The following is a 23,283-nucleotide window of genomic DNA, read 5'->3' as shown; positions in this document are numbered from 1 at the left end:
GCGGATGGTCAATACGCTGCTTGAGGGACTTGAAGGGTACGCGGCTGCGTACTTGGACGATATTGCAGTCTTCAGTCCCACTTGGGAGGATCACCTAGAGCACCTGCGGCAGGTGCTCGGTCGGATCCACCGGGCAGGCTTGACCATCAAGCCGGAAAAGTGCCAGCTGGGCATGAGTGAGGTCCTCTACCTGGGTCACCGGGTAGGCGGGGGGGTTCTGAAGCCAGAACCGGGGAAAGTGGATGCCATCGCATCCTGGCCCACTCCTAGGACCAAAAAGCAGGTGATGTCCTTCTTGGGGACCGCCGGGTACTATAGGAGGTTCGTCCCACACTATAGCACCCTGGCCAAGCCCCTGACGGACCTCACCAAGAAGAAGCTGCCCGTCGCAGTCGACTGGACAGTCGCCTGCGAGACAGCTTTCGGGGCACTCAAGGCCGCCCTAAGTAGCTCCCCTGTACTGCAAGCTGCCGACTTCGACCGGCCGTTTGTGGTACAGACCGACGCCAGTGACTTTGGCCTCGGTGCTGTGCTAAGTCAGGTCAACACGACAGGCCAGGAACATCCTGTCTTGTACCTGAGCAGGAAGCTACTGCCCCGGGAGGTGGCTTACTCCACGGTGGAAAAAGAATGCCTGGCAATTGTATGGGCCCTGCAGCGTCTGCAGCCCTACTTGTACGGGAGCCATTTCACCGTGGAGACGGACCACAACCCCCTCAGCTGGTTACACACGGTCTCTGGGTCGAATGGCAGGTTGCTACGCTGGAGCCTCGCTCTCCAGCAGTACCACTTCTCCATTCGCCACAGAAGAGGCCGTGACCACGGTAACGCTGACGGGTTATCCCGGCAAGGGGAGGGTGCAGAAGGACGCACGGGGGAACACAGGAATGTGCTACCCCCTCGCGCCCTCGTATAGGGGGAGGTGTGATGAACCTGTAGCCGCCATCTTGGTAATGATAAATCATATCCAGGGATGGCCACACTTCAGCAGCCCCCACCCTTGGGACCTTCTGTTAAAACGTCAACTAGATAGTTTCCCCCCATCCAGGCTCCTGTAAGATAAGAAGCCTACTTAACACTTGAATGCTAGGAGCTTCAAAGACTTCGAGAGGAAACACAGCCAGCAGGGGGGGGTGCTTCGTCTATCTGTACCTGACCATTTGTCCCATAGGACTAGTTTCTTTGTCTGTCACAAGCATGGAGGCATAAGATATAGAAACATGAATAGTACACGCATGTTGCGTGGGATGGGCCAATAAAAAAATATCACGGCGTCCCGGAGCCATTGCGCACGCAAGCCTCCGCGGTAGACGTTTGTACGTGCTCTGGAAGCCAAGATATAGCGCGGAGCCATTCCTGAGGACCGTATGGTATCATAATTGATATCAAAAGGTCGGTTACGGCGGCCCGAATCCATGGGAACCCCTGGGGGTATCATGAGACCATCCCAGAAGAAGTTATTGGGTTCCATAGAATTTGGGCTTCTGATCGAAGTTAGACCTGAGGGTGGAGACTGAGCCAGCTGACCTCACCAGCAGTGGGCGGGACGGGGCAGGTAAGATAGCAGGACAGACAAGAGACAAGTCAGTCTTGACCCAAGAGTGGTGTGCTGAACATCTGAGCACCAGCTGAGGCCACCAAGGGGAGGAGCAGTTTGACCATGCGGTGGTAGGCCTCAGCCTGTAACAAAGAACCGTGCCTGCGACCGCAGAATCCTCTCCCTGCGTCACAAGAAAATCAAGAAACCGGTAACTGATATGCTGTGGTGATTCTGTGTGTTGTATTCCATTGTTGTATAGTTTAGCCTGACCTTATACCTGTGTATATTTAGTTGTATATCGTGTATCTAGTGTATTATTATAATCAATTACCTCAAGTAATTGTGGGCCTGCCTTTTATTCTGCATAACGAACGCACGTCCGTGTGAGCTCGGCTCAAGCCAAAAACGCTACCCAGGGTTGGTTCCTGACCCGATATAGGCCCATTCACGGACTGGGCGTATATCTAAAATAGGGACTGGTGGCAGCATACCAACTGGGGATTGGGGAAGGCTGGTAGTGACGGTCGGAGGTTCAGATATATATATTCCTGGCGCGGCCAAGGAAGATATATATACCGCCCTCACTACCGAGGGCCCCGATACCCAGTAGGTTACAGGACAGTCTCTCTGGCGACCGCTTATCCTAGGTGCAGTTCCTTGACTGACCTGAGGCTAAGAGGGCGCTAGCGAGTTGTGCTGTGTAGTGACGTTGAAGGGATAACACACTACCGTGTTCCCTGCGCTGGTTGCAGCTACCTGGCACTACTTTCTCTAGGTGCAGTACCTTGACTGACCTGAGAGGTAAGGGGGCGCCAGAGAGCTGCACCCACCGGCCGGCTTTCATCACAGCATCAAATTCATTAAAATAACAAATGCGATTCATGAGTTTGGCGCAAAGTAAATAAATGAGCTTTTTTCCTGTTTTGAACTGTTTTTTTTTTTTGCGACTTTTGGCACCAAAAGTCACACAATGGTGCCAAAAGTCACATAAAATTGAGCATAACTACTGGAGTTTTGAGTTTTCAAAAATACACCGGCGGGAACCAAAGTGAAGTTTCACCAAATTTTGCGACTTTTTAACAAGTCGTAATTGATGAATTAGGCTAAAACATCTGCTAGACTCCGCCAACAAAGCAGAAAAAAAACTGACAGACACATATAAAATAGACAAAAGCTGACAGACACATATAAAATAGACTTAAAAAAGGTGTAAATAAAATAATGCACTGGGTGCAAACAAAAAAGGCACAAAACACTCAAAACTAGAGAAAAAACAGGTGCAAAAACAATGATGAATCAGGGCCTGAATTTTCCAATACCTTTCCTCTTCTATTTTGAGATATGAATGTTGGGGTGAAATGTGCCAACATTTAGTGGTTGATGTATTGTAGGATGTCTTCAAGCCAAAAAATTAAATCTGTCTGCAATGAGCCATTTACTGTCTTTGTGCTGGTTCGTTGTTGGCCTTGCTTCTCCCGCTAAACCGCGTCCACTTTCAAAAAGTGGGAAGAGGGGTAAAAGCAACTACTATAAATCTGTTGTCTTAACAAATTTAAAACTATGAAATACAAAATCTTATTTCCTTATATATTTTTTTGTCGATATGGAAAATGTAACTATAAAAATGGCATAAAAATTAGCCCCCATGTATCACGGAAAAAAGAGGCAAATATCTGAATTACTAAATGAGAAAATAAATTAGAGTGCTTAATACAGCATGTATGAAAGCCCTACCCCTCTGTGCCCTGGAAATGTGTCTGATTGTGAATGGGGGAAATGGGAAAATTGTCTGGTCTTGAACTGGGACTCTATCAGCACAGAATGACTGTTCAAACCAAGCACAGGCGCTCGGTGCTTCATACAGGGGCCAATCATTTATATGCACATTCCCACCTGCTTATTGTCCCTCTGTCTCCTCCCTCCCTCTTATTTTATTGACAGCTCTGGATTCATAGAGCCAGAGAAGGACGGAGATAGATGGGAAACAAGCAGGTGGGAAGGTGTATATAAATGATTGGTCCCACCTTGAAGCACTGAGCGCATGTGCTTGGTTTGAACAGTTGTTCTGTGCTGACAAAGTCCCTTTAAAATCTATTGTAGATGCTATAGGGACTATAAATTCCATTGTGTGAACATTAAAGGGAATCACCCCGTGGCACTTATCAGACCTCTAATATGGGCATACAGGTGATAGAAATGTGAATTTATACTTACCTGTATGGCCCATATTAGAGGTCTTAGAGGGGGGAAAAAATTATAATTCAAACAGAAGGCGGGTATTTCTTCCCGTCCCCTGGCCCGCAAGTGTCAAAAACTGTAAAGAATAAAAAGCCATATCACTGCAACAAGACCTCTAATATGAGGCATACAGGTAGGTATAGATTCACATTTCTATCACCTGTATGCCCATATTAGAGGTCTGATAAGTGCCAGGGGTGACAGATTCCCTTTAATCCGCTACAGTGTGATCTCCACTCGATAGACTTATCCATAGATAGATCGAATAGCAGCGATATTGGTGTAGTTTTACTGCTGCTCATGGGCAATGGTGTATCTTGAGTAAAAGCCGGAGGGAACTATGGTACTCGGATTACTAGTCGCAGGGGCCGGTCCACGGCTGTTTCTCCCCACCCCAATCCTGTTTGAGTGACAGGTGTCTCCCCCTGTATGCATATAGAGAGTACCTGTCTCTCAAGTGAAGCAGAGCTGAAATTATGGAGTCAGTGTCTGAAACATGCTGTATGTGGTTCGGGCAGCATCATTCTGCTGTCCGTGGTTTTGGCAGCATCTGTCCGCTGTATGTGGTTTGGGCAGCATGTGTCTGCTGTCCATGGTGTGAGCAGCATCATTCTGTACGTGGTTCGGGCAGCATCATTCTGCTATATGTGGTTCAGGCAGCATCATTCTGCTGTACTTGGTTCGGGCAGCATCATTCTGCTCTGTGTTGTTCGGGCAGCATCATTCTGCTGTGCGTGGTTCGGGCAGCATCATTCTGCTGAGCGTGGTTCGGGCGGCATCATTCTGCTCTACATGGTTTGGGCAGCATCATTCTGCTCTACGTGGTTTGGGCAGCATCATTCTGCTGTGCGTGGTTCGGGCAGCATCATTCTGCTCTACATGTTTCGGGCAGCATCATTCTGCTCTACGTGGTTTGGGCAGCATCATTCTTCTGTACGTGGTTCAGGCAACATCATTCTGCTCTACATGGTTCGGGCAGCATCATTCTGCTGTGCGTGGTTCGGGCAGCATCATTCTGCTGTGCGTGGTTCGGGCAGCATCATTCTGCTGTGCGTGGTTCTGGCAGCATGTGTCTTTTTTATCGGATACATTTTTATTAGTTTTCAAAATCACAAACATATAAACAATTGTACATCATCAACTTTTTCTCCCCAACTCCCCATCCCACCCACTCCCATATACCAACCATAAACATAGTAAAAAAAATCTTAAGGACACCAAAGATGCCATATAAATTGTGAAATACAGGTAAGATTGACCATACAATACACTGTGACATCCCTTCAGATATTTGTAGACAGCTATTAAGTCTCCTCTTGGCCTTCTTTTTTGCAAGCTAAGCATTCCTAAATCCTTTACCCGTTCTTCGTAGGACATAGTTTGCAGTCCGCTCACCATCCTGGTAGCTCTTCTTTGAACTTGCTACAGTGTTTTTATGTATTTTTTATAATGTGGTGCCCAAAACCTGGACAGTATTCCAGATGAGGTCTGGCTAAGGAGGAGTAGAGGGGGATCATTTTCACGTGATCTAGACTCTCTATGATTCTTGTAATACATCACAGAACTGTGTTTGCCTTTTTTTTTGCTGCTACTGCATCACACTGTTGACTCATGCGCAGTCTGTGATCTATTAGTATACCCAAGTCTTTTTCACACATGCTGTTGCTTAGTTCTATTCCTCCCATTCTGTAGATGTCATTTTCATTTTTCTTGCCCAAATTTAGAGTCTTGCATTTCTCCCTGTTAAATACCATTCTGTTAGTCACTGCCCATTGTTCAAGCTTATCTAGATCCTGCTGAATGCTTTCTCTGTCTTCTCTAGTGTTAGCTATCCCTCCTAGTTTTGCATTACCAATCATTATAGATATTAGATATTACTCCTTTAGTATCACCCATTAAACATACACAGTCCAAAACCACATCTTTTTTAACTTAATTTTGAACATAATTTCCACTTTACTCTGGGCAGTATAAGCATGCTTGATTTGAAGGTACTAGTAGAAGCAACTCCCTAGCAGATGAAACTCCTCTTGCAACGCTATGAATATTTTAAGTGTGTCTTTACATACCAGTTGACTACCTGCCGGCTATGCCGGCCATCCTCCAATTCTCAAAGTTTGTCAACTGTAGAAATTCTGGTAAGTAGGTATTGTACCAAATTTGAGTGTAACTTGTTAGATGGACCACACCCCTAATTTGTTTTATCTGACTTTTGCCAAACTTTGCAAATTAAATTACTTACGAGATATAAAGAGGTATAACACCTAGACAGAATGTGTTTACTGTCAGGTTACAATAGTATTGCTCCAAGGCCCCTGCAGTCCCTGCGCCCACTATATACATGGCACTGCTCGTGGGTAACTACATGTTTCCTGGACCTATAGATATTACAAAGACACCATTGAGGTTGTTTTCATTGAATTTTTAGATTTAGACTTTTATTGAAGTACAACAAAAAGAAGTAACATCCTGGTGTAAGTGTGCTGGAGCCATCCCAGGTTCTGTAGTGCGGCATTCAGCATCTCCATTGTTATTTGTCAGCTTCAGGAACAAGTAACTCAGCAGGAATCTGTGGAAGCACAACTGTCGGAGAAGAGATCAGAATGCCTGTCCTTACAGTCTGCCGTCCATCAGCTGGAGGAACAGTATTTATCCACTGCTCAGTCTGTACAGGAGCGGATTGTGTCTGAGCTTCGGTATGTGTACGGGACGTCCCAAATCTCAGAGCTAGCAATGCATCCATTTCCATAGGAGTCAAAGCACCTGCCCAATGTTGCAGAGCTTGTCTATATATCAGTGCATACAGTACACATCATTCCCTTCATTACACCAGCTGAGGCTCTCAAAGAGTGGTGGTGAGCTTAGCTATTGAAATGAGCAGTCGGCCAGCCCCCCACACACAGCTCGCAATGCTGCACTGTAGCGGGCACAAACCTGGGGGTGCTGCCAGGCCCTGCACTTATAGTGAAGAATGTGGCATCTCTGAGACATGAAGCATATTTGATTTTTTTTTTAACTGAAAACCCTTTTAGGAGTGAAAATTCTGTATAATATCTGTGCATGGAAGCTCTGTTTTCTGGGTTTATATAACTCTGTCTGCATGCAGCCACCACTAGGGGGAGCTATCTGCATACAGCTAGCATTCCGACTGTAAAAATGTATGTATGCCTTGTCAGCTGGTCTCAGTATAGGTAGATCACCTTAAAGATCTTTGTTGGCAGATTGTTGTCACGACTATAGTGCACATGACCTCTGCTATCCATCACTGGGCTCATCAGCTAGTGCCCTCTACAAAGGCAGAGCTGATCGGCCTCACGATTGGCTGCAGCAGTCACTTGCATCACAACAGCAGCCTGTCAAAGCAGAGAGGGAGCAGCAGCAGAGAAGCGTCACTGGAGTCGGAGAAGGTGGGAACTGCTGAGGTTATTATTTCTAGCACAAACAAACCAATAAGGCATTTACAAATTATAAATGGAAAACCCTTTTAAGGACTAGATGGGAAAGCAGTGCCCTGCCTGTATGGCTATTATTATAAAAGAAGCCATTCTAACATAAATGATATAGTGATCTATATAATGTATACCCGTGTAGTGTAAGTCCCCTGCAGTTTAGTAAGGGCCTATTTACATGGAGCAGATTCACCCGGGGCTGATAAACGATTGACAATGACTTTGCCATTATAATGGTAATACTTCTATTTACACCTAATACAGGGCTGTAGCCATTATCAGATTCCTTAGAGGTCAGCTATCAGTCGCACATCCAGGCTTGTCCTTACTTCTGCGGACTCCATGCAGTATATTTTGGGTTACTCATTGCTCACAGGGCAACTCGCCATTACATTAATTTTTTTTTATATGATGCATTTCCAAATCTTTGATCTTTTAAAGGTTTGTCCAGCAATGGCTATTTATTACGTATCCACAGGACCCCCAACTGTGGGGAGGTCCCGAATCCCACACTCCTCTTCCCTGTATGACTGTGCGTTTGAGGGGCTATCTCCATCACTCCCATAGACTGTGAATAGAGTCCCATCACCTTCACTCAACCATTCATTCCCCTAACAAAATTGATCAGTTCTGAAAAAGTTGTAAAATGCTGCACATTTATTAATAAAATGCCCTTTTTTAGTGCAAAATACTAGTGTACATGCTTTAGAGAACAGGCATAAGAGAAGTGGCACTTTGCCATGCTATAGGAGCCCACTGTAGGAGAGGGTCGTGCCCTCGTTCTCATAGAAGGCCGAGGATTGCAGCAGTTGGGGACAACTCAGAAAGCCCTTGTAATATCATAATATCATAAACTTTTATATTATAGCAAATGAACTAATAAATCTTTGGGCAGAATGCTCTTCCTAGGCTCCGGTTGCCCCGTGCCAGGGATTGTTGTCATTGCCTAAAATTATATATTTCACAGCAAAGAGGCAGAAAAGTTACGGTCTCAGTTGACAGAAAAGCGACTTACAGCAGATGAAGATAAATACCTGCGGAACAAAATGATGGAGGACTGCGCACGTCTGACCAAAGGAAATGGCCACTTGCAATCTAGAGTTCTGGAAGCTAAAAAACAAATGGAAGAGGTGAGAAAAAAAAGGTTCAAAACCAGAATTCGGTACGGAGATGTTTCCATATTGGAGTATGAATGAATAATGAGTTGTAATCTCTGGGTCTATACGCTGGGGCTTCCAGACTTGTTTAGTGCAGGACTGGTCTTGGGTCTCCTGACCTGAACTGGACAGTCTCATATATGAGCCTGTTGGGTTCGGGTCAAGATACTCGCAGCTGGTCTGTGCATAGAAATTCGTACACGGTCTGCGAAAAACAGTGTGAATTCGGCCATATACACACTGACAGAGGCGTATATCCGGTGAGAATGACAGAATCTGTGGCCCCCAGACAGATCACATAAAAATTGTACAGACCCGTCAATTATCTGATGTGTATGGGGGCCTCGCGACTCATCTGCTGGGAAAGAGAGTGATCAAGCAGGACTCTGACAATGGCGTACTCCCTACACACAAATGCTCGGCCAAGGTTTTGTATCTATTGGTGAGTTTAGAGAGAGAACCATCAGAGAGGCCTGGGAGTGACTTCCTTCTTTCACACATATGCACGCTCAGCCAAACCAAGCATGCATGTATTATTATAGTAGAGAAACAGCCCACCATGCCTGCTTGAGAATGTGAAGCTGAGGCAACAGCGCCGGTGGGTGCCGAATCCCGCTGGGGCAGTACAGCTCCGATGTGAAGAAGAAGTGGATTGAAGGCGGCACAACCATCCGGTAAAATGGAGAATCCTTTATTGGAAAATCCTTAAAATCATACTATGATTAAGGGCGCCGAGTGCGCCAGGAACACGTCAGTTTTAACATGTCTTCCAGATAGAGTTGCTTGCTTTAAGGATTTTTCACTAAAGGATTCTTCATTTTGCCGGACGCTTGTGCCGCCTTCAATCCACCTCTTCTTCATGCATGTTTTAGGAGATTGAGAGAGAGTACTGTTGGCTCACAGCTATCGAATGTCTATGGTCAGCACATGAATCATTGGCCTGTGATAAGCCAGCGAGCAAAGGAAATAAAATAATGGTTGTTTTGCTGAAGATACTGTATATTGTCCAAACGATTGTATTAACAATGGTTCTTCTCCACACACTACACATCTCCCTATATGTAAGGGCCTTAAATAAGTGCAGATAAACTGATTTCTTTGATTTCTGTTTGTTATTGGCAAATAAATCTGATTTTGGCGCAACTGGGCAACCTCCTGATGTGTATGGGGGCATCAAGGTTGCTTTGACAGATGATGTCAAAACAGAAGAAGATGCTGAATTTAAATGCAGGCTTTTTGGCCAGGGCTGAAGCGAGCATGTGTGAGCCTGTCAGAGTCAACCGACAGCCATCTAATGGTGCATTTATGATGGCCGACCCTAGCTATAAAACAACCGCCGATCACCTATATGTAAGCCGATCGACGGTCGTTTAATAGCCTGTCTGGCCAACCGCACTTCCATTGTTAACATCTGCAAGGAGTTTGTATGTTCTCCCTGTGTTTGCCTGGGTTTCCTCCGGGTTCTCCGGTTTCCTCCCACAAAGACATACTGATAGGGAATCTAGATTGTGAGCCCCAATTGGGGACAGTGCTGATAATGTCTGTAAAGTGCTGTGGCATTAATGGCACTATATATATGATCTCCCCCCTCAATTCCCGGCCAGATCTTTTAACTATATTTTCTCTGAAATCATGCCGTCAGGCTCTGATTCATGCTGACCGTAGTTTGGGCAACATAAATCGTTTGCCAGGCTCACTTTAAATGGGTTTACTCTTTGGTATCAATATTTTATTGACGGGTGCCCGAGTGATCTGCTGTTTGGAGAGGCTGCGGCACTCGTGTCCCCTTCTTTTCAATGGAGAAACACTGCAATATCTTAAATGTCAGTGAAATAAAACCTACAGATCAGGTAAGTACAAAGCAGTCTGCAGCCACTGTAAACACTGAGAGGCTGCGGAGTCTTCCTACAGCGAGCTGATCCGAGCGGGTGCAGAGAGTCGGACCCCCACTGATCTAATATTGAAGGAATTTGCCAAGGATATGCAATCAATTTTTAAAGGCTGGATAACCCTTTAATTGATCTGTACCTATTTATTACAATCAGTATGGCTCCTTACTTTCTGCTGTGGCATAATAGGAAGCTTGATCACTATGACACAGTGATATAGATCACATTGAGGTTGGATGCTCCGCTGATGCCAGCAGATTCCCATTACTGCTAGAGCTCGCTGTATGTATTGAAGTAAAGTCATGTTTGACAATCTGCATACAACACTGGATTCACAGGATTCTGCCTCCCATATCCCCAGCTATAATATAACCTTATCTCGGCCACATGCACTTACAGTGGGTACAGAGAGTATTCAGACCCCTTTAAATTTTTCTCTCTTTGTTTCATTGCAGCCATTTGGTAAACTCTAAAAAGTTCATTTTTTTATCATTAAAGTACATTCTGCACCCCATTTTGACTGTAAAAAAACAAAAAAGTAGAATTTTTTGCAGATTTATTAAACAAGAGAAACTGAAATATCACATGGTCATAAGTATTCAGGCCCTTTGCTCAGACCCTTTGCTCATATTTAAGTCACATGCTGTCCATTTCCTTGTGATCCTCCTTGAGATGGTTCTACTCCTTCATTGGAGTCCAGCTGTGTTTAATTAAACTGATAGGACTTGATTTGGAAAGGCACACACCTGTCTATGTAAGACCTCACAGCTCACAGTGCATGTCAGACCAAATGAGAATCATGAGCTAAAAGGAACTGCCCAAGGAGCTCAGAGACAGAATTGTGGCAAGGCACAGATCTGGCCAAGGTGACAAAATAATTTCTGCATTACTCAAGGTTCCTAAGAGCACAGTGGCCTCCATAATCCTTAAAGGGAAGAAGATTGGGACCACCCCATGTCTTCCTAGACCTGGCTATCCAGCCAAACTGAGCAGTTGTGGGAGAAGAGCCTTGGTGAGAGTGGTAAAGAAGAACCCCAAGATCACTGTGGCTGAGCTCCAGAGATGCAGTAGGGAGATGGGAGAAAGTCCCACAAAGTCAACTTCCACTGCAACCCTCCACCAGTTAGGCCTTTATGGCAGAGTGGCCCGATGGAAGCCTCTCCTCAGTGCAAGACATATGAAAGCCCGCATAGAGTTTGCTCAAAAACACATGAAGGACTCCCAGACTATTAGAAATAAGATTCTCTGGTCTGATGAGATGAAGATAGAATGTTTTGGTGATAATTCTAAGCGGTATGTGTGGAGAAAACCAGGCACTGCTCATCACCTGCCCAATATAATCCCAACAGTGAAACATGGTGGTGGCAGCATAATGCTATGGGGTGTTTTTCAGCTGCAGGAACAGGACTACTAGTTGCAATTGAAGGAAACATGAATGTGGCCAAGTACAGAAATATCCTGGATGAAAACCTCTTCCAGAGTGCTCTGGACCTCAGATTTGGCCGAAGGTTCACCTTCCAACAAGACAATGACCCTAAGCACACAGCTAAAATAACAAAGGAGTGGCTTCAGAACAACTCTGTGACCATTCTTGACTGGCCCAGTCAGAGCCCTGACCTAAACCCAATTGAGCATCTCTGGAGAGACCTGAAAATGGCTGTCCACCAACGTTCACCATCCAACCTGACAGAACTGGAGAGGATCTGCAAGGAAGAATGGCAGAGGATCCCCAAATCCAGGTGTGAAAACCTGTTGCATCATTCCCAAGAAGACTCATGGCTGTACTAGCTCAAAAGGGTGCGTCTACTCAATGCTGAGCAAAGTTTCTGAATACTTATGACCATGTGATATTTCAGTTTTTCTTTTTTCATAAATTTGCAAAAATTTCTACATTTCTGTTTATTTCAGTCAAGATGGCGTGCAGAGTGCACTTTAATGAGAAAAAAAATGAACTTTTTAGAATTTACCAAATGGCTGCAATGAAACAAAGAGTGAAAAATTTAAAGGGGTCTGAATACTTTCCATACCCACTGTACACAGGTGCTCACTGAGGTTCCAGAGAAAACCCACCGGTGTCTGCATGACATCACCATGACATCACTGGTAAGATATCAGCCAATCAGCATTAGACTGGAGCTAACAGACTCACTCATGCAGAGAGACAGATATCCCAGCTCAGTAACCTGTTGTAAAACCCAGTTAGTACTAAAAGAATAAGAAAAACAAGGCCACAAAATGCGCTTAGTTTTTAAATGATCTATTGTGACAGATTGTTACCTACTGGTGTATAACAGGTCTGTCAAGTTTTTTTTCAAGTTTGGCTAGAACAGTAGGTAACAATATTCAGTGCATCATGGCAATGAAAACAGGACAGGAAGGATCCTTGATGGTGGTGTGAACAGAGCCCCATTGTTTTTGATATCACAATGGAAAACACAAATCCACAGAGCAGCGTGCCCGACACAAGTCCTGTTCACTCCTCTTGGGTCAGATCTTTCCTGCTGTTCTCTCACATTCTTACATCAAGTTTAGTTATCTTGTCCAGGGTTACATTGGCTATAGACATGCTAATTTACTCCCTTCCCCCAGAGATTGTTCTGAACTCCATACAACATGAGCACACTCTTCCTAAGAGCATACCTACAGTACAGACCAAAAGTTTGGACACACCTTCTCATTTAAAGATTTTTCTGTATTTTCATGACTTTGAAAATTGTACATTCACACTGAAGGCATCAAAACTATGAATTAACACCTGTGGAATTATATACTTAACAAAAAAGTGTGAAACAACTGAAAATATGTCTTATATTCTAGGTTCTTCAAAGTAGCCACCTTTTGCTTTGATGACTGCTTTGCACACTCTTGGCATTCTCTTGATGAGCTTCAAGAGGTAGTCACCGGAAATGGTCTTCCAACAATCTTGAAGGAGTTCCCAGAGATGTGTGGCGCCCCTGAGGGTTCAGTCGCCACAGAGGTACTGCACCTCACCCAGAGGTGTGGTGTCTCCTTCTCTCAGGTAAGGAGGAAATGCTGCCTGGAACCCCAAACACCTGCATCCAACACTACACTTCAGGCCGGCTGGAAGGGCAAGATGCAATGTGTTTTTCTGCTGATCCCTGACCCTGGCTGGAGTGGGGGGAACCCAGAGGTAGGGGGAACCAGTAGTGGGTGTGGGTGGAGGAAGTAGTTTAAGGGAGCACTATAGTAGTAGGTATATATAAAGGGGAGCCATTTTAGGGTGGCAGGAGAGTTCACTGGAGAGGAGTCACTGGAGAACAGTCAGGGAGCAGAGGCTCTTTAGGAGGCTTCTGGCTTATATACTCAGTTGCCGAAGCCGCATTCTAATCGCCGTGAGGGTCAAGCAGGTCCGGGAACTCCGACGCACAGGAGGGACTTCAGAGCATCCGAGCGGGATTGAGAGTGGGCAGCGCAGGGCAGGAGGGAGAAAGACCCAGCGTGAAGTCGGTCTAGCTAGGAACACAAGAAAGTGGGGTTCTGTCCGGTACTCCTAATATGCCTGAGGAAGTGCTGAACCCCTGCCTGGTGAACGCAGCGCGACGTGGGAGGCCGATAACTGTACAGTGCACCAGTGGAACTGTCATAAGAACTGTGAGTAAAGACTCGGATGACTGCACCGCACTGCCTCCGTCCATTTTTTATCTGCGCCATCTTTCCCTCACTGCACTACAACGCTCAGCGCAACTTCCACATCCTACACTGCCCTGGAGCTAGCTCTACCTGTGGAGAGCCACGCCATCCCTGCTGCCGTAACACCAGCTCCAGAGGACTGCTTCGCAGCGGCGGCACCCCTTTGCCGCATTCCACAGGTGGCGTCACGAACATTTTTTCAAAACCCCATATAAATAGAAGTTTCCCTTTTTACTGACCGCCCTGGGTCACGGACCGGGCCCGCCACCGTGATATTCCCCATACCGGCATCCATAAGAGGCCCGGCTGCCGTGTACCCGACGGCCCAAGGGGCGCGTCAGATGCTTAGCACTTGTTGGCCCTTTTGCCTTCACTCTGCGGTCCAGCTCACCCTAAACCATCTCGATTGGGTTCAGGTCTGGTGACTGTGGAGGCTAGGTCACCTGGCGTAGCACCCCATCACTCTCCTTCTTGGTCAAATAGCCCTTACACAGCCTGGAGGTGTGTTTGGGGTCATTGTCCTGTTGAAAAATAAATGATGGTCCAACTAAACGCAAACTGGATGGAATAGCATGCCGCTGCAAGATGCTGTGGTAGCCATGCTGGTTCAGTATGCCTTCAATTTTGAATAAATCCACAACAGTGTCACCAGCAAAGCACCCCCACACCATCACACCTCCTCCTCCATGCTTTACAGTGGGAACCAGGCATGTAGAGTCCATCCGTTCACCTTTTCTGCGTCGCACAAAGACACGGTGGTTGGAACCAAAGATCTCAAATTTGGACTCATCAGATCAAAGCACAGATTTCCACTGGTCTAATGTCCATTCTTTGTGTTCTTTAGCCCAAACAAGTCTCTTCTACTTGTTGCCTGTCCTTAGCAGTGGTTTCCTAGCCGCTATTTTACCATGAAGGCCTGCTGCACATAGTCTCCTCTTAACAGTTGTTGTAGAGATGTGTCTGCTGCTAGAACTCTGTGTGGCATTGACCTGGTCTTTAATCTGAGCTGCTGTTAACCTGCGATTTCTGAGGCTGGTGACTCAGATAAACTTATCCTCAGAAGCAGAGGTGACTCTTGGTCTTCCTTTCCTGGGGCGGTCCTCATGTGAGCCTGTTTCTTTGTAGCGCTTGATGGTTTTTGCAACTGCACTTGGGGACACATTCAAAGTTTGCCCAATTTTTCGCACTGACTGACCTTCATTTCTTAAAGTAATGATGAGCACTTGTTTTTCTTTACTTAGCTGCTTTTTTCTTGCCATAATACAAATTCTAACAGTCTATTCAGTAGGACTATCAGCTGTGTATCCACCTGACTTCTGCACAACACAACTGATGGTCCCAACCCCATTTATAAGACAAGAAATCCCACTTATTAAACCTGACAGGGCACACCTGTGAAGTGAAAACCATTTCCGGTGACTACCTCTTGAAGCTCATCTAGAGAATGCCAAGAGTGTGCAAAGCAGTCATCAAAGCAAAAGGTGGCTACTTTGAAGAACCTAGAATATAAGACATATTTTCAGTTGTTTCACACTTTTTTGTTAAGTATATAATTCCACATGTGTTAATTCATAGTTTTGATGCCTTCAGTGCGAATGTACAATTTTCATAGTCATGAAAATACAGAAAAATCTTTAAATGAGAAGGTGTGTCCAAACTTTTGGTCTGTACTGTAGGTATGCTCTTAGGAAGAGTGTGCTCATGTTGTATGGAGTTCAGAACAATCTCTGGGGGAAGGGAGTAAATTAGCATGTCTATAGCCAATCTAACCCTGGACAAGATAACTAAACTGGATGTAAGAATGTGAGAGAACGGCGTGCACAGTGTGCGCTGTCAAGATTCTCCAGTGCAGTGGGCAAGACCGGTTGGTCATGTGATCATAAGTATGCAATATCCATACTTCCAGCCACATTCCCGCTCGACTTGTACAGCCTTAGTCAATTCACTTTCATTGAGTGAAGTCACTCGTCTACACTGTGTTCCAAATTATTATGCAAATAATATTTTCTCAGATTTTCCCAAATTACCTATATGAATTGCAGTCATTGTAATTTTCCAATATGAAGAAAATCGCTGCACTACTATGTACAGGTGCACAAGTAGGGGCCAAACCCACTGATAAATAGAAAAAGCCTTGGCACTCAAATATTCAAAGCGGTGAAATTTTTATTTGCAGTCCATAAGCATAAAAAACGTTAACGTTTCGGTCATAGTGACCTTCATCAGTTAACTGCAAAAATGTAGAACAATGTAAATACATTGGCATAACAGTGTTATAATTATACAATTGTCAATATCAGTGTTAAATAGAATCCCTGAACCGGGATAACAAAGTGGGAGGGAAGACAAAACAAGGATAAAACAAATGGAATAAATGAGTGGGGGAGGGGGAAGGGCCTGAGAGGAAGGGCGGATGGCTATCCATACATAAATAGAAGTAAGGCATGGGGACCTACCTATTTCAGTGTATTGTAGGGTTTGGAAAATTATTCCTTATGGGAACAAATATCCACCGCTTGTTGTTGTGGCCTGTTGTGAGGAGGGGTCCTTTAAATAGGGGGCAACTATCACCTATGTGACCACTGTGAGCGGAGACAGGAAGCGAGGAACCGGAAGTTGGATGACGTCACCGGAAGTGACCTTCATCGGTGACGCTTGCGTTCCAAGGCTGTAGTATCTGCGTTTCAGTGCACAGGAAGGGGTAATCTGCGCTATGAGGATGCAGTCTAGACGCGCAGAGGGAGGAGAGGAGGCGGAGGAGAGGACCAGGGAGAGGAACATCTGTAAATACAAATAATAAAGATCAGCATTGTTACATCACATACAGTACATGGCAGTGCTGTACCCGGAACCTGTGTATGGTTCCAGGACATGGTAACATCGTGGCATATGCGATGTATATAGTACCAACATGGACAGAGTGCATGGATAGAGTCTTCAACACATTACCACTAAAAGTGCCACACCAAACAGTATACATAGTTTACCTATCTATAAATGTATGTGTATATACCCTACTATGAGTCCACTTGTGACCGTTAATGTATGGTTTCGGGGTATTGTGGGAGGTACAGGAAGCCCCTGTACTCCAGATCCCACAATAATGGCTAGGTGAAGGAGAGAAGGTCGTATTCCCTGTTGAGTCCTTTGGGGGAAAGTGACTCCAGTTTGTGGATCCAATGTGCCTCCCTCTGTTTAAGGAGGCGGATACGATCACCTCCACGCCGTGGCTGTTGAACCTGTTCCAGAACCTGAAACCTCAGTTGGGAGATATTATGTCCATTGTTTATAAAGTGGTAGGGAATGGGTAATAGTAGATTTTTACAGCGTATCGTAGACTTGTGCTTTGAGATTCTGTCCCTAATAGGTTGTGTGGTTTCTCCTACGTATACCATGCCGCACGGGCATTTGATCAAGTATACCACGTAAGCGCTTTCACAAGTGTAGTAGCCCTTAATACCGTATTGCTTGCCCGTATGAGGATGATAAACTGTACTACCTTTTAGGACGTTGCTGCATTGTCTACACTGGAGGCATGGGAAAGTTCCCATTCTGGGATTCTGGAGGAATCTTTGGTTAGGTCCCAGTTTAGTGCTGCCAATGTCTGCTCGTACTAGGGAGTCTCTGAGATTGCGGGCACGCTTAAAGCAGGGCATAAATGGTTTCTGGAAGCTGGTGATGGATGGATATGCAGTGCCTAAGATGTTCCAGTGCTTGCGGATGATTTTATGAAGAGTATAGGCAAAGGGGTGATATGTGTGGATGAATGGAATCCGCTCAGAATTGTCGGAGCGAGGTCCATAAGGACCCGCTTGCTGGGACTGTAAGGTGGATGGAGGATAACCCCTTGCTATGAACTTGGAGCCCATCTCCTGTAACCTTTGTTGTCAAATGTCAGGATCTGATACTATCCTTTCCACCCTCTTGAACTGTGATCGAGGAATGGATTTTTTGATGTGTACTGGGTGGTTACTAGAGTAATGTAATAGTCCGTTACGATCAGTAGGTTTTGAGAACAGATCTGTAGTGAGTAAGCCATTTTCGTCCTTGATGACCACAGTGTCCAGAAAAGTGAGTCTCTGATGGTCATGAGTAATGGTAAAACCCAAGTCTGGCCATGCTGAATTGAGGTGATTGTAAAAGGTGTCAAGTGTTTCTAGGGGACCATCCCAGATGCAAAAGATATCGTCTATGAATCTTTTCCAGAGCAAAGAGTGCGTCTGGAAGAGTGGGTGGGTGTATACTATAAGGTTCTCAAAGGCTGCCATGAAGCAATTGGCATACGGAGGCGCTACGTTTGAGCCCATTGCGGTGCCTTTGATCTGCAGATAGTATTTGTCCTGGAACAAAAAGTAGTTTTTGGTGAGTACTATGGTAAGTAGATCAATCCTTAGTTCAATGACCTGAGGGTCAATGTCTGATTCAATTAGGAGGGCCTTCACTGCGTGGATGCCCTGGTCATGTGGTATTGAAGTGTACAGGCTCTTCACATCAAAGGATACTAATAGAGAAGTGGTGGGGACCTGTCCTAAGTCAGATAGTGTCTTGAGGAATGCACCTGTGCCCAAGAGAAAAGATGGGCTTCTCTGCATCAATGGTGTAATTATTTTTTCAAGAAATCTAGATAGCGGAAAAAGATAGAGTCGGTCGAAGCCACTAACGGTCGCCCAGGGGGATTTGTCAAGTTTTTATGTATTTTCGGTAATACATAGAATACCGGAATGATAGGATGCGCTTTATTGAGAAATTCCCCTGTCTTGGTGTCAATGGTTCCTGCTTCAATATGTCGACTGACCGTAGTCTTGATAAGATTACCCAACTGACTGGTGGGGTCCTGTGAGAGTTGAAGATAGGTGGTAGTGTTGCTAAGCTGGCGATCTACCTCTTGAATGTATTGGTCCTTATCCATAATCACTATGGCGCCCCCTTTATCTGCCGGTTTTATGACTAAATCCTTGTCATCTTTGAGGCTATTCAGCGCCTGTTGATCTAATGCAGATAAGTTGGGCTCATAGTGGAGTTTCCCTCTGTCTATCCTAGAACGTAGATCCCTAAATGCTGTGTCGACAAACCCAATAAAGGTTTCTAGGGCATGAAAGCCATGAGGAGGTCTGTAGGTACTCTTGTTGGCTAGACCTAAGCTCTTAGCTGTGATCAATACGTCAGGATTCGTTGTCGGGATGATTAGGTCCCGTGTAGGGGGGAGATCTGTCCCTGAGAAATGTGTTTTAAGTCTCAAGGAGCGGTAGAAGCGTTGCAGCTCCATGTCTGGTTGGAAGGTGTTATACCTCCCTGTTGGGCAAAAGGAGAAGCCTTTCTGTAACACAGATAACTGGGTGTTGGTTAGAGTCTTAGAGGAAATATTTACCACCAACGAGGTTGTGTTTGGGACCGGGTCACCCTGGTGAATTCTGTGTTGCCTCTTGTGCTGCCCGCCTCTCCTCGTTTTCTTCTTCGTTGTTGTCTCCGTGGAAGTCCTAAAAAATGAGAAGAGTTTGTGAAATGGTCTCTCCTCTCTGCCTCTGACCTCGATGAAGAAAAGTCTGTAGAGGAGCTTGTGAATTTGTGGGTGTTGCCACCCTTGCCTTGCCATCTATAGACTCTATTGAGGTCGTAGTCCTCGGTGTCTCTCTGAAACTTGTTCCTCTTCCTCAATTCGGTGTCTCGCCTATGCTATTCGGTATTAATCTTGATTTTAGCTTGCAACGCAGACCACTCTTCAGGACTGGCCAGGGTACTCAACTGAGTCTCTATATTCCTGATCTGGTCCTTAGTGGATATAATCTCTTTGTGCAAGGAATCTACAGTCAGGATCATTAAATCAAACGAACACTTATTAAGGATCTGTTCGAACTTACTGCAGTATTCCGGTACGTCAGAGAAGAGGGTGGGTCTCAGTGGTACTCTCAGGCCTCTTGGAATCCGTTGTACCTTCAGATATTCAGTTAACGTGGCGCAGTGCAATTCAAGGTTGATGAGGTGTCGCTGTTCTTTTTCCAAATCGCGTCCCCTTGTCTCACCTGGAGGTGCCCTTAGAAAATCACTTGGTATGGTGCTCTGTGCCAAAATAGATGTGGCTTCATCCGCATTGTAAGAGAAAGTGGAGGATGACATCTCCCGATAGTGTGCAAGCGGACCGGAAATCAATCAATATGAAGAAAATCGCTGCACTACTATGTACAGGTGCACAAGTAGGGTCCGAACCCACTGATAAATAGAAAATGCCTTGGCACTCAAATATTCAAAGCGGTGAAATTTTTATTTGCAGTCCATAAGCATAAAAAACGTTAACGTTTCGGTCATAGTGACCTTCATCAGTTAACTGCAAAAATGTAGAACAATGTAAATACATTGGAATAACAGTGTTATAATTATACAATTGTCGACACAGCATTTAGGGATCTACGTTCTAGGGTAGACAGAGGGAAACTCCACTACGAGCCCAACTTATCTGCAATAGATCAACAGGCGCTGAATAGCCTCAAAGATGACAAGGATTTAGTCATAAAACCGGCAGATAAAGGGGGCGCCATAGTGATTATGGATAAGGACCAATACATTCAAGAGGTAGATCGCCAGCTTAGCGACACTACCACCTATCTTCAACTCTCACAGGACCCCACCAGTCAGTTGGGTAATCTTATCAAGACTACGGTCAGTCGACATATTGAAGCAGGAACCATTGACACCAAGACAGGGGAATTTCTCAATAAAGCGCATCCTATCATTCCGGTATTCTATGTATTACCGAAAATACATAAAAACTTGACAAATCCCCCTGGGCGACCGATAGTGGCTTCGACCGACTCTATCTTTTCTCCGCTATCTAGATTTCTTGAAAAAATAATTACACCATTGATACAGAGAAGCCCATCTTTTCTCTTGGACACAGGTGCATTCCTCAAGACACTATCTGACTTAGGACAGGTCCCCACCACTTCTCTATTAGTATCCTTTGATGTGAAGAGCCTGTACACTTCAATACCACATGACCAGGGCATCCACGCAGTGAAGGCCCTCCTAATTGAAACAGACATTGACCCTCAGGTCATTGAACTAAGGATTGATCTACTTACCATAGTACTCACCAAAAACTACTTTTTGTTCCAGGACAAATACTATCTGCAGATCAAAGGCACCGCAATGGGCTCAAACGTAGCGCCTCCGTATGCCAATTGCTTCATGGCAGCCTTTGAGAACCTTATAGTATACACCCACCCACTCTTCCAGACGCACTCTTTGCTCTGGAAAAGATTCATAGATGATATCTTTTGCATCTGGGATGGTCCCCTAGAAACACTTGACACCTTTTACAATCACCTCAATTCAGCATGGCCAGACTTGGGTTTTACCATTACTCATGACCATCAGAGAGTCACTTTTCTGGACACTGTGGTCATCAAGGACGAAAATGGCTTACTCACTACAGATCTGTTCTCAAAACCTACTGATCGTAACGGACTATTACATTACTCTAGTAACCACCCAGTACACATCAAAAAATCCATTCCTCGATCACAGTTCAAGAGGGTGGAAAGGATAGTATCAGATCCTGACATTCGACAACAAAGGTTACAGGAGATGGGCTCCAAGTTCATAGCAAGGGGTTATCCTCCATCCACCTTACAGTCCCAGCAAGCGGGTCCTTATGGACCTCGCTCCGACAATTCTGAGCGGATTCCATTCATCCACACATATCACCCCTTTGCCTATACTCTTCATAAAATCATCCGCAAGCACTGGAACATCTTAGGCACTGCATATCCATCCATCACCAGCTTTCAGAAACCGTTTATGCCCTGCTGTAAGCGTGCCCGCAATCTCAGAGACTCCCTAGTACGAGCAGACATTGGCAGCACTAAACTGGGACCTAACCAAAGATTCCTCCAGAATCCCAGAATGGGAACTTTCCCATGCCTCCAGTGTAGACAATGCAGCAACGTCCTAAAAGGTAGTACAGTTTATCATCCTCATACGGGCAAGCAATACGGTATTAAGGGCTACTACACTTGTGAAAGCGCCTACGTGGTATACTTGATCAAATGCCCGTGCGGCATGGTATACGTAGGAGAAACCACACAACCTATTAGGGACAGAATCTCAAAGCACAAGTCTACGATACGCTGTAAAAATCTACTATTAACCATTCCCTACCACTTTATAAACAACGGACATAATATCTCCCAACTGAGGTTTCAGGTTCTGGAACAGGTTCAACAGCCACGGCGTGGAGGTGATCGTATCCGCCTCCTTAAACAGAGGGAGGCACATTGGATCCACAAACTGGAGTCACTTTCCCCCAAAGGACTCAACAGGGAATACGACCTTCTCTCCTTCACCTAGCCATTATTGTGGGATCTGGAGTACAGGGGCTTCCTGTACCTCCCACAATAGCCCCGAAACCATACATTAAGGGTCACAAGTGGACTCATAGTAGGGTATATACACATACATTTATAGATAGGTAAACTATGTATACTGTTTGGTGTGGCACTTTTAGTGGTAATGTGTTGAAGACTCTATCCATGCACTCTGTCCATGTTGGTACTATATACATCGCATATGCCACGATGTTACCATGTTCTGGAACCATACACAGGTTCCGGGTACTGCACTGCCATTTACTGTATGTGATGTAACAATGCTGATCTTTATTATTTGTATTTACAGATGTTCCTCTCCCTGGTCCTCTCCTCCGCCTCCTCTCCTCCCTCTGCGCGTCTAGACTGCATCCTCATAGCGCAGATTACCCCTTCCTGTGCGCTGAAACGCAGATACTACAGCCTTGGAACGCAAGCGTCACCGATGAAGGTCACTTCCGGTGACGTCATCCAACTTCCGGTTCCTCGCTTCCTGTCTCCGCTCACAGCGGTCACATAGTTGATAGTTGCCCCCTATTTAAAGGACCCCTCCTCACAACAGGCCACAACAACAAGCGGTGGATACCGCGTTGTGGAGCCTGCCAAGTCCCTCACTCTAAGGTAATTAGCGAGCATTTCTTCTTTTCCACACTAGAGGTACCAGAATATATGCTCACCTTAGCTTCCACTACTCTTTTATCCCCAGGTGGCCCTCAACATATTTGTTCCCATAAGGAATAATTTTCCAAACCCTACAATACACTGAAATAGGTAGGTCCCCATGCCTTACTTCTAGTTACGTATGGATAGCCATCCGCCCTTCCTCTCTGGCCCTTCCCCCTCCCCCACTCATTTATTCCATTTGTTTTATCCTTGTTTTGTCTTCCCTCCCACTTTGTTATCCCGGTTCAGGGATTCTATTTAACACTGATATTGACAATTGTATAATTATAACACTGTTATGCCAATGTATTTACATTGTTCTACATTTTTGCAGTT

General features: G+C 45.3%; 1 protein-coding gene across 6 annotated transcripts in view; it reads left to right on the top strand.

Annotated features, from left to right (window-relative positions):
- LOC141265862 (uncharacterized) overlaps positions 1-23,283 on the top strand; it is a 1,005,842-nt gene that overhangs the window by 966,818 nt on the left and 15,741 nt on the right. For all 6 annotated transcript variants that reach the window (XM_073679503.1, XM_073679498.1, XM_073679502.1 and 3 more), the window contains 2 exons: positions 6,320-6,474; positions 8,195-8,357. In XM_073679503.1, coding sequence (XP_073535604.1) covers positions 6,320-6,474; positions 8,195-8,357 — 318 coding nt within the window. The remainder of the gene's footprint in view (positions 1-6,319; positions 6,475-8,194; positions 8,358-23,283) is intronic.

Source organism: Phyllobates terribilis, unplaced genomic scaffold (assembly GCF_046119375.1).
Source record: "Phyllobates terribilis strain yellow unplaced genomic scaffold, ASM4611937v1 Scaffold_4__5_contigs__length_816908805, whole genome shotgun sequence".
Classification (NCBI taxonomy): domain Eukaryota; kingdom Metazoa; phylum Chordata; class Amphibia; order Anura; family Dendrobatidae; genus Phyllobates; species Phyllobates terribilis.
This window is presented reverse-complemented; position numbering and strand designations above follow the sequence as displayed.